The sequence below is a fragment of the Carassius carassius genome, chromosome 33 (genome assembly GCF_963082965.1).
Source record: "Carassius carassius chromosome 33, fCarCar2.1, whole genome shotgun sequence".
NCBI classification, from domain to species: Eukaryota; Metazoa; Chordata; class Actinopteri; order Cypriniformes; family Cyprinidae; genus Carassius; species Carassius carassius.
Genome location: NC_081787.1, coordinates 382,766 through 394,779, shown reverse-complemented (window position 1 = coordinate 394,779; position 12,014 = coordinate 382,766). Strand labels below are relative to the sequence as shown.

Sequence of the window (12,014 nt, the reverse complement as noted above, 5' to 3'; positions counted from 1 at the left end):
GTCTGAACATCACACTCACAGGGCTTTCTCTCTTTGTTCAAGTGTAGGTGTGACACTAAGAAGAAGGAAAGGAACAAGCACGGATGAAATGTTCACAATAAAATCAATAGCATCCAAAATATATCTTATGCTAACTTTAAAGCACAAGGTCTGAACGCTTTTATCAAGTGTCTTTAACACTAGGAGGTAAAAGTTTTGGATAAAAGCATGAATGCAAATGCACTTTAAAGACTTCCCAAGCAAATGCAAAAACCAACAGGTGTACTAAAACTCCCAAACGCCCGCTCATTCAAACACACCGAGCACAGAAAGTGTCCGGATTATTTGTGGGCCATCCACATATCTCTCAAAACCAGACACGAAAGCCTCCAGGAAACCTACGAAGACAAAAGAGCTGCAGAGGAGTTTCAGCAGCAGAAATAGTTCGGGAGAAACCACCAAATCCATCACTGCTGGACGGCCTGGTCACTTACGGGAATATTGTGGAGCAGTCTGAATGAGACGACATACGGACATGTTTGCTCATGAAAACACTACCGTCGAACCCCAATGACTCCAGTTTCATAAATACATGGAACATAATCAAAGAATGAACGAGCTGTCAGATACGAGATGCTTCAGTTGAACACCAGCGGCTCACATCTGTTCATCAACCAATAATCCACTATCACTTCTGTTCCTGGAGTAATATCTGATCCTCATGTTTTTCTGTTCAAGAGACCACATCCCACATCATTAGAGCGCTTCCTCCACATCCACATCCCCACTGTACACTGAAGAGAAAAAGATGCCAAGAAACTATTTCCACTTTTCAAAACTGACAGTAAATTTGACAATTAAACATCAATTTTGAAGCAGGAAAAACCTCACGTATTCCTGAAGCTCCAACAGTAGATCAGAGTGCTCTCAACGCCAAAGGTCATGGGTTCAGTTCCCAGGGACTGCATGGACTGATCAAATGTGTACGTTGAGTGTGAAGTCACTGCTGAATGCACAAATGTAATGAAACCGTCCAGACACGGATTCATCTTCAGAAGCTGCTGGTCATTGCTTCTGAGCGCAGACAGAGCTCAGTCATGTGTGGAGGAGCTCAGAGTCTAACCCGAACATCAGCCCGTGGTTCCTGTCCAACACAGATGGACTGACAGATGTTGTAAAGAAGCCTGAGGCCGGCCGTCACACACCGCTGAAGAACAAAACTACACGATCTTAGAGAAAACACAACTACAGATGCCCTGAACCTGACAGAAGCACAGCCTTAAAGCACCACACACTGCAGTAGATTACACTGCACTGTGCAATGTGTCTAGTTCCCATGCATCTGGTTTAACACAAATAAACTGAAAGTGCTAAATACTGTCAGTCATGCATAAATCAAACAGCTCAGATTGCTGCAATAGATGTTTTAATGCACAATCACCAGGTTTGTATATTTATCATCAATAAATCCAATTAGTTTTTATCTGAATATTTAACTTAAGCTAAACTAAAAGAAAATGTGACTTTTCAGCTGATATGAAATTTATTTATTTATTTATTTATTTATTTCAATGTGATTCTTTTTATCCTTTTAGTTTTGGTTAACTATAATAACCCTGGCCTAAAATGAACAACTTAAACTTAATGAAAATGCCACTTCTCTTTATAAGGTTTTAATTTTATTTTATTTTATTTTATTTTATTTTATTTTATTTTATTTTATTTTATTTTATTTTATTTTATTTTATTTTATTTTATTGTAAATGTTATTTTGTTTTATATTTTGTTTTACGTTTTATTTAACTTTTTATTGTATTTTATTTTATTTTACTGATGCTTATGTTTTTAGCCAACTTTAATAACCCTATCCTCAAATGAACTTTGTCTAAACCTGTTTGGCCTCTACAAGTGTTTATATTTCACAGTAACATCATTACTCAAATATATCCTTTTAATATTTACCTGAATATTTACCTAAAACATGTGGATGAACATCTGGACGGAGAGGACAAATATAATGAGTGTAATTTCCCAGAATGAATTATGATGATGATCTGCACTCATATTTGTATCTGATCCAACAATAGCAAGGAGTTTTATCTCTCACATCGCTCACATCGGTCATGAACCAACTTTTGGATGAGCAACAGTTTAAAATATTTCTGACAAATAGAATCAGAAATATGCAAGACGTAATACATTCAAATTTAAGAATTAAAACTGAGAATGGAGTAAGACTTATGCTCACTTGAGCAAATGATGTCTTCTTTTCAAAATAAATTATCAAAATAAAGTTAGATTCTGATTAAAACAAGAACAAATATCTGTCTGAATTTAAAGGGGAAAGCAGATTATTTTTGGCTTCACTGGCAGGAATACTGTATGTATTTCTGAATGAAATGAGTTTACAGTCTGAAAACTGATTTTATTACTCAGAGTATTCTTTTTTATATCCATACAGGTATTGAGTGTTGAATTTTTTCCCAATGTACTTCTAAATATTTATTAAAATCAAAGAAAGCTTATTGTTAAAACAAATAAATAATATGCTTAAAAAATTATGCAAATAATTATTTATATTCTAACACCATTTCAGACTTATTTTAGTATCAGTGAGATAATATTATACTTTTTTACTGACATTTAAAATTTGTATAGTTTTTAGTATTTATTTATTTATTTTTTTAAATAAAATTACAAGATAATTGTTTTATTTTATATTATATTATATTTTGTCATTACAATAATAATCATGAAGAATAAGATCATGAACATAGATAATTTTTTATTTAATTAACACATGTTATCATATTTGTATTAATGCACTTTATTTCAAGTATTTCTATATATTTAGCTGATTCTAAACATACTATATATACTTGATCTGTTATATTATCCTTTTGGTCAGACTTTTGCATCTAGAAGAAATTTTGGATAAACGCTACTGATAAAGTGGTTTCTTTGTGTGAATATAAATTGAAAATAAGAGGATTTATTTTCAGCAGACATGAGTTTAAGCTGACTTTACACGGTCAGGATGAAGTCTTCAGCTGGATTCATCTTTATGCAGGTCATGCATGAGTTCATTAATTAGACATGGACTGTTTCGGCCGTTTGGATTGGCCACGGCCGTCCATCAATCACTGACAAACACAATAAGAGGAAAGGAAAGAAACGAGCAAAGAAAGGAAGGATCTCCTTGACCTCAGCAACATCTTGTTTCTGAGAACTGAGTGATTTTCATCATGTTTGCTTCCCTGAACGCTTCTCGAATGTCTGTATTCTGGAGCGAAGCCTCTATACGCCGGGTCAGCGGTGTGTGTGTGTGTGTGTGTGTGGTTACATCACGGCTCAAGCATCGCAGTGATGCATGGCTCAGATCTTTCTGGTGATGTCAGCCTCTCTCTTGTTCTTTGCTGTGGTTTGAAAGTTCAGTCTGAGCAGCAAACGCAGCGAAATCTGTTTCCAGTCGCCAGAATCAGTAGCTTCACATTTATAAAGTTAAACTTCATCCTCCGTCTCAGGATCCAGAGGAGCGTTTGGGTTCGGTGTGTTTCTGAGCAGATGAAGTGTGTGTGAGTTTCTGCTGAGTTCAGCAGGTTTGAGAACATTAGAGCGCTTTATTAACAATGCTGGAACTGCCTAAGATATGATCTTCCACACAAGTGAAGTTATTCATCCTCCGTGAGCTTTTCTGCTCGTTTGTGAGCTTTCAGATGAAGAGGAGCCATTTTTTCTTTTTGATTTCTTAAACGTTTTATTTAGATTGGACTGGATGCAAGACACATTTACTTGAGATGTGATTTAATAATTATGTTGATTCATCAGCGCACAATAATATAATATAATATAATATAATATAATATAATATAATATAATATAATATAATATAATATAATATAATATAATATAATATAATATCAGCTAGTATCCTGCAGGTTTGAGGTTTTTAGTCGATCTGGTGAATGTTTCTGGCGTCTTTCGCTGTGAAACGTCTCTGGCTTCAGTCTGAAAGTATTCAGGTATTCAGATATAACAGATGAGCTGTTAAAGCTGTTTTATTAATAAAACACATGCAAGAAAAGCCTAATGTAGTTTCCCATACAGTAGTCTGTTCAGACGGCAGTATAAACGTCTGATTGATTTGCTGAATGTACAGTGAAAGCCAACCTCTCAGGTTAGAAGAGTAAATACAGTCAAATCCTTTGCTTTCACAGAGCTGGAAGAGAACGGATTCAAATGCAACGCTCGCTTTCATTCCTGTGTGGGAATGGTGTTGACCTTTGACCTCTGATGGACACATCATGTAGCTGTCAGTCACAGAGAAACTCTTCCGATCTTCAGACGAATGGTTTCCGGAGATCCGAGTCACTGTCATCACACAAACGCTTCCAGTAATGGCTCGTTTAATTGCTGATTTAGTTGGATTCAGATGAATGAGATGGCATTAGTCTCAGCTGTGAGGTCATGAAGAAAGATTCAAGCCAAAGAATGTGTTTCAGACACACTCAGAGCGGCTCACAGATGTGTCACTCTGTACAAACAAGTTGGAAATGTTACTTTTTAATGTTCTATGAACATTCTGAAACAATTATATACAACAACAAAAAAGGTTTGCTGAACATCCAATTAAAATGTTTCAGGAAAAATATTCCATGAATGATGTGTAAATAATGCTTTAATTATTAAAGAGCAGACTAGTAAAGATTTTCAGTTCAGTTGTTTTGTTCCTGAGTGAATCAGTGTTTGAAAGAATCGATTTAATAAATGATTCAGTACTCACTTTAAATGCAGTCACTTTTCGCCATCTACTGGTGTAAGACACAATAAAACCCCACTGCTACAACACACACACACACACACACACACACGTCTGACTGAGCAGTGTGAAGATCTGAGGAGAGTCCATGATGAGAGAGAGGCAGCTGATGACAAACAGTCCTTCTCTCCTGCAGTGACACTTTTGCATTTTTTGTGGAAGTTTAATTGGAAAAAGGAGAGTGAAATGCAATTGTTCTCCCATGGCATGACACACACACTCACACACACACTCTCTCTCACACACACACACACACACACAGGAAGTTGAGTGCTGTCAGCAGCGAGAGCAGACACACCCTACAGGAATCCAAACATCATGGAATATTGTTTCAGAGTCCAGTCTAGAGTCCAGTTCTGAGTTTTACACTCAACAAGAAATCATCTACCTGCTTAATTCAAGCTCCTGACGTTATTCAAGAGAAAAAAACATGTTTGTCTTGAGGATCTTAAGTCAGAGAGAGTAATACCTCCACAACCTTCAGTCACTGCTATTCATCAACTCCCCCAAATGACTAAAAATATTTCTATATATTTTTTAATATATTTAAAAAATGGGACAAAAATATATACTTGATAAAATATATATCTAAATATATTTACATAAATATATTTTCTACTAACATATTTATATATTATTTACAATATATATATGTCACAGTCTTCTGTCTTTCTCTCACTGTCTTCTGTGAGTGTTGTGTTTGTTGGGTGCCATGTGCTCTCTCCTGTCTTTTTCTGACCCCGCCCACCTTGTCACCTCATTACTGTTTAGTTGCTCGACCTGTGTTTCTCCCTTGCTCCCACTCACACACACACACCTGGTTTCCATTGCCCTTGGCTATATATTCTCCTCTCTCACACCACTCTGTCTGGCTGGATTAATGTTAATCGTAGTTTTGCTGGTTAATCATGTTTTTTGAATCTCTACTGCTCTGGTTCCTGTGATTTGCCTCTGTTTTTGCCTTGTTTGGTTTTTTTTTTGGTTTTGTTCTATATAAAAGATTCTTCCCTGCATTTGGACCCAGACCCTGTGCTTTCTTTGCCAACCCATTACAGAATCCAGCCAGGGAAAATGGGTCCAGCAGGGAGGTTTCTTGATGTCCACCAGGGAGATCGGGCCATCGAGGATTAAGCCAGGGACTTTGTGGGGGCTACTCAGTTGTCAGCTAAAGAGAGGACTTGCCTTATGGTGTGCTTCTGGGGAGGCCTAGCCGAGCCCTTCAGGTCCCTGATGCCATTCTGGCACCCCGGGGAGACCCTGGAGGACTATATCAACCTGGCTCTGCAGGTGAGCGGCTCAGCCATCAGGGTGGGGATGCCTACTCAGGATGTTGCCTGCGAGGCGGAGGGGTTTGCTTCCCGCTTCCACGAATCTGCAGCAGTGGCCACTCACGACGGAGTCCACTCACAGTTCCCCCGAGGAGGCGTCCGCTCACAGTTCCCCCGAAGCAGCATCCGCTCACAGTTCCGCCAAGGAGGCGTCTGCTAACAGTCCCCCCGAGGAGGCGTCCGCTAGCAGTTCCCCCGAGGCGGCGTCCGCCAACAGTTCCCCCGAGGCGGCGTCCGCTAACAGTTCCCCCGGGGAGGCGTCCCCTCACAGTTCCCCTGAGGCGGCATCCGCTAACAGTTCCCCTGAGGTGGCGTCCACTAACTGTTCCCCTGAGGTGGCGTCCGCTAACTGTTCCCCCGAGGTGGCGTCCGCTAACAGTTCCCCCAAGGAGGCGTCCACTAACAGTTCCCCCAAGGAGGCGTCCGCTAACAGTTCCCCCGAGGAGGCGTCCACTAACAGTTCCCCCGAGGAGGCATCCGCTAACAGTTCCCCCGAGGAGGCATCAGCTCACAGTTCCCCTGAAGCGACGTCCGCTCACAGTTCACCCGAGGAGGCGTCTGCTCACAGTTCCTCCGAAGCGGCGTCCGCTAACAGTTCCCCCGAAGCGACGTCCGCTCACAGTTCACCCGAGGAGGTGTCTGCTCACAGTTCCCCCGAGGAGACGTCCACTCACAGTTCACCCGAGGAGACGTCCGCTCACAGTTCACCCGAGGAGACGTCCGCTAACAGTTCCCCCGAGAAGGCATCCGCTCACAGTTCCCCCGAGGAGATGTCCGCTAACAGTTCCCCCGAGGAGGAGTCCGCTAACAGTTCCCCCAAGGAGGTGTCCGCTCACAGTTCACCCGAGGAGACGTCCGCTAACAGTTCCCCCGAGAAGGCATCCGCTCACAGTTCCCCCGAGGAGACGTCCGCTCACAGTTCCCCCGAGGAGGCGTCCGCTCACAGTTCACCCGAGGAGACGTCCGCTAACACGCTCACAGTTCCCCCGAGGAGACGTCCGCTAACAGTTCCCCCGAGGAGGCGTCTGCTCACAGTTCCCCGGAGGAGGCGTCCGCTAACAGTTCACCCGAGGAGGTGTCTGCTCACAGTTCCCCCGAGGAGACGTCCACTCACAGTTCACCCGAGGAGACGTCCGCTCACAGTTCACCCGAGGAGACGTCCGCTAACAGTTCCCCCGAGAAGGCATCCGCTCACAGTTCCCCCGAGGAGACGTCCGCTAACAGTTCCCCCGAGGAGGAGTCCGCTAACAGTTCCCCCAAGGAGGTGTCCGCTCACAGTTCACCCGAGGAGACGTCCGCTAACAGTTCCCCCGAGAAGGCATCCGCTCACAGTTCCCCCGAGGAGACGTCCGCTCACAGTTCCCCCGAGGAGGCGTCCGCTCACAGTTCACCCGAGGAGACGTCCGCTAACAGTTCCCCCGAGAAGGCATCCGCTCACAGTTCCCCCGAGGAGACGTCCGCTAACAGTTCCCCCGAGGAGGCGTCTGCTCACAGTTCCCCCGAGGAGGCGTCCGCTAACAGTTCCCCCAAGGAGGCGTCCGCTAACAGTTCCCCCAAGCCGGCGTCTGCTCACAGTTCCCCCGAGGAGGTGTCTGCTCACAGTTCCCCCGAGAAGGCATCCGCTCACAGTTCCCCCGAGGAGGCGTCCGCTAACAGTTCCCCTGAAGCGGCGTCCGCTCACAGTTCCCCCGAGAAGGCATCCGCTCACAGTTCCCCCGAGGAGATGTCCGCTAACAGTTCCCCCGAGGAGGCGTCTGCTCACAGTTCCCCCGAGGAGGCGTCCGCTAACAGTTCCCCCAAGGCGGCGTCTGCTCACAGTTCCCCCGAGGAGGCATCCGCTAACAGTTCCCCCAAGGAGGTGTCCGCTAACAGTTCCCCCGAGGAAGCGTCTGCTCACAGTTCCCCTGAGGAGGCATCTGCTCACAGTTCCCTTGAGGAGGCGTCTGCTCACAGTTCCCCCGAGGAGGCGTCCGCTAACAGTTCCCCCGAGGAGGCGTCTGCTCACAGTTCCCCTGAGGAGGCATCTGCTCACAGTTCCCTTGAGGAGGCGTCTGCTCACAGTTCCCCCGAGGAGGCGTCCGCTAACAGTTCCCCCGAGGAGGCGTCTCCTCACAGTTCCCCTGAGGAGGCATCTGCTCACAGTTCCCTTGAGGAGGCGTCTGCTCACAGTTCCCCCGAGGAGGCGTCCGCTAACAGTTCCCCCGAGGAGGCGTCTGCTCACAGTTCCCCCGAGGAGGCGTCCGCTAACAGTTCCCCCGAGGAGGCGTCTGCTCACAGTTCCCCCAAGGAGGCGTCCGCTCACATTTCCCCCGAGGAGGCGTCTGCTCACAGTTCCCCCGAGGAGGCGTCCGCTAACAGTTCCCCCAAGGAGGCGTCCGCTCACATTTCCCCCGAGGAGGCGTCTGCTCACAGTTCCCCCGAGGAGGCGTCCGCTAACAGTTGCCCCAAGGAGGCGTCCGCTCACATTTCCCCCGAGGAGGCGTCTGCTCACAGTTCCCCCGAGGAGGCGTCCGCTCACAGTTCCCCCGAGGAGGCGTCCGCTCACAGTTCCCCCAAGGAGGCATCCGCTCACAGTTCCCCCGAGGAGGCGTCCGCTCACAGTTCCCCCAAGGAGGCATCCGCTCACAGTTCCCCCGAAGCGGCGTCTGCTCACAATTCCCCCGAGGAGGCGTCCGCTAACAGTTCCCCCCGAGGAGGCTAAGAGTTTATAAAAAATACTTTTAATCGAGCTTCACTCTTACATATAATTACCATATATTCAAAATATATTTTGGCAAGAAAAAATATATTTTGATGATGCTTTAACTATCCATTAATCATTATTTTTTTCTCTTAAATTTAATTAATTATATAATGCTGTTTCATTAAAGTAATGATGTCTTTCTTTCTTCCTGCTTTCTTCTGTTTGCTTCAGTTTTGGTCTTTGTTTTGCTGTTTGAATGTCTCCTATTTCTTGTAAAATGACCTTGAAATTTTGAAATTTGCCATATAAATAAAAACTATTTTACTGTTATTATTATTGCTATTATTAATGTTATTATTATTATTATTATTATTATTATTATTATTATTATTATTATTATTATTATTATTATTATTATCATTACTGCTTTTATTTTATTTTTTACTCTTATTATTATTATTTTATAACATTATTGCTATTATTATTTTTTTTACTATTATTATTATCATTATTATTATTACTACTACTATTAGTATTAGTATTAATATTGTTATAATTATTATTACTAATATTATTATTATAATTTATCCTATTATTATAATTTTTTACTGTTATTATATTATATTATTGCTATTATTTTATTTATACTATTATAATCATTATTGTTATTATTATTATTATTATTACTATTTTTATTATTGCAATTATTATTATAATTACTATTAGTAGTAGTAGTAGTAGTATTAGTATTATTAAATATTCAGTTTTCCTCAGAAATAATATGCAGTAAAGAGTAAAATAACTTGAGGAATTTTAGATGGACGTCACAGTCCAAAACACAGCAAGAATAACGCTTCCATTTGGAAACAATCCTGTATCAGCGTGTGAGTGATTGGCTTCGATAGCATCGTACATTCTTCAGACTAATGGCTTTCAAACCCACTGTAAAATCGACCGATCCTATCGCTCTCTCGCTCTCTCTCTCTCTCTCTGTCTTTCTCTCTCTCTCTCTGTCTCTCTCTCTGTCTCTCTCTCTCTCTCTCTCTCTCTCTCTCTCTGTCTCTGTTTCTCTCTCTCTCTCTCTCTCTTTCCCTCTCTCTCTCTCTCTCTCTCTCTGTCTCTGTTTCTCTCTCTCTCTCTCTCCCTCTCTCTCTCTGTCTCTCTCTCTCTCTCTCTCTCTCTCTCTCTCTCTCTGTCTCTGTTTCTCTCTCTCTCTCTCTCTCTCTCTCTCTCTCTGTCTCTGTTTCTCTCTCTCTCTCTCTCTCTCTCTCTCTCTCTGTCTCTGTTTCTCTCTCTCTCTCTCTCTCTCTCTCTCTCTCTGCAGGAATGTTTGATTACACAGTAATTAGTATCAGAAGTGAAAGCTGAACACTGCCACTCTTTCTCAGGAGTTTTCTGGATTCACTCAAACTCAGCTTTCCTTTGTGAAACGCTTTTGTCTTCAGCATCATTCCTAAGGTTTTTAGTAAACAGCATTGTCATTTCTCATACATGCAACAGATGTGTCATTCTGTAAAGGTGTGAGTTTGATATGTTTGAATGAGTCCCTGTGAGCTGAAACACATCTGGGAACAGCTCATATTACTCTGTGAGTCTCAGCATGCAGGTCATATTTCACCCCCAAATCAAAAAATAAGTAAAAATATTTAGCATGAAGAAAAACAAGCCTGCTTAAAGACCATCATAATCCTTTACCATTATTTTCATGCCAATTAAATTGCTTTAACACAATCTGTAATACATTATGAACATACAGTATCTTTATGTGTTTTAAATATCTGCATATATATATAAAAGGACATTATATAATAATACATTTTAACTCAAACTAGCATAAAGTAAATATGCACTAAATGAATTGGTATAGGTTTTACTTTTTAACAAATTTCACAAATAATTAAAGAAACATAAAGTAACAAATTGAATTAAAAATGACATTTTGAACATCCTAATAAACATATATATTAACAATTTTATATATATATATGTGTCATCATTACACCGATGAGAACAGGATGTTACAATGCAAATAAAATATAATTTCTTCTTTCTCTCTGTAGATTTTGAGTTGAAATATGAGCTGGATGTATTCTCACAGGTTTCACTGAGATTGAAACCAACAGTTTTTCTGCCGACGGGACGTTTTCTCTCGTGTCAGGAATGAAACTTAAAAGCTCAAGTGTTTCCTCAAGTTTGCTCAACTTTCTTCTATTCCTCCTTTGAGAAGTTCTCCAGGTGTCCGTCTGTTCGGCTCCGATACGGATGCATCCGCACATTACAGACTGTCTGAGCTCTTCAGGAGACTGTGATTTCACGCAGTCACAGGCCGTCCTCTGAAGTCTGTGTGGGCTTATGTTAAGCAGCTTAATGGAGCTTCTCAGAAGTTCAGGAAAGCCTTAATCAGAAACCTGTCCAGAATCGATCCTCTCTCTGCTCTCTATCATTAATAGTCAAATCCACTCAGTATCCGACCTGATGTCCCACAGGGTGCAGATAAGGCTTAAATCAAACAGAAATGTCCAATAAAGAGCTTTAACTGAAGTGAAATTGAGCTGCGAGGATGAGATTGGCTTCTGCTTCTCAAACTGCTGAAGAAACTGCAGTAAAGACTTCAATGAGTCGACTTTCTCCTACAGGAGTTATACACACACTACTCTTGTGCTACAGTTTGCTCTTTTTTTAAAATATCAGATCACAATTAATTATTATCATCAACAGAATTAGTCATCTTTCACAAGAACATGAGGAAATCTTTAGACCTTAGGCTTGTTTTCAAAAGAAAATGTATCAAAACATATCAAGTTTTTGCTAAAAACAAACAGTGTCAGAAAAATCTTGTAACATGGTTAATTTACATGAACTGTTCAAATGTAACACAAATCACAGATGTGACTCTAAAAAGTGACATGTTAGTACTGTTACACTGCATAAATGACTTTCTGAATTAATATTTGAGTCTTGTTTTCCAGTACAAATATCTAAACCATCTTAAATCAAGATACATTTACTTAAGGAACAAAATTACTTAGGATATAAAGTCTTGTTTTCTGAAAAATGCATCAAGATTAATTGAATTTATGCTTAAAGAAGATCAAATATCTGCTAGCTGGGCCACTGACAGATATTTTAAGCATAAACTCACTTTATTTGAGTATTTGTTTTAGGGAACAAGACGTTATGCTCAAAGGAATTTTGCTTCTCATGT

The 12,014-nt window shown here is 41.7% G+C and overlaps 1 protein-coding gene across 1 annotated transcript; it reads left to right on the top strand.

Moving 5' to 3' along the window:
• Positions 1 to 5,983: 5,983 nt before the first annotated feature.
• On the top strand, positions 5,984 to 8,827 carry LOC132114102 (sialidase-like). Its single transcript, XM_059522240.1, has 3 exons — positions 5,984 to 6,147; positions 6,263 to 7,004; positions 7,121 to 8,827. Exons 1-3 carry the CDS (start codon positions 5,984 to 5,986, stop codon positions 8,825 to 8,827), a joined length of 2,613 nt encoding a protein of 870 aa, XP_059378223.1.
• The last annotated feature ends 3,187 nt before the right edge of the window (positions 8,828 to 12,014 follow it).

Bases quoted from the DNA above. Each gene is read 5' to 3' on its own strand.
- LOC132114102 (XM_059522240.1), top strand. From the start codon at position 5,984: ATGGTGTGCTTCTGGGGAGGCCTAGCCGAGCCCTTCAGGTCCCTGATG. The intron at 6,148-6,262 runs GTTTGCTTCCCG...ATCCGCTCACAG, and splicing joins GTTGCCTGCGAGGCGGAGGG to TTCCGCCAAGGAGGCGTCTG. The intron at 7,005-7,120 runs GCATCCGCTCAC...TCCCCCGAGGAG, and splicing joins CTAACAGTTCCCCCGAGAAG to ACGTCCGCTAACAGTTCCCC.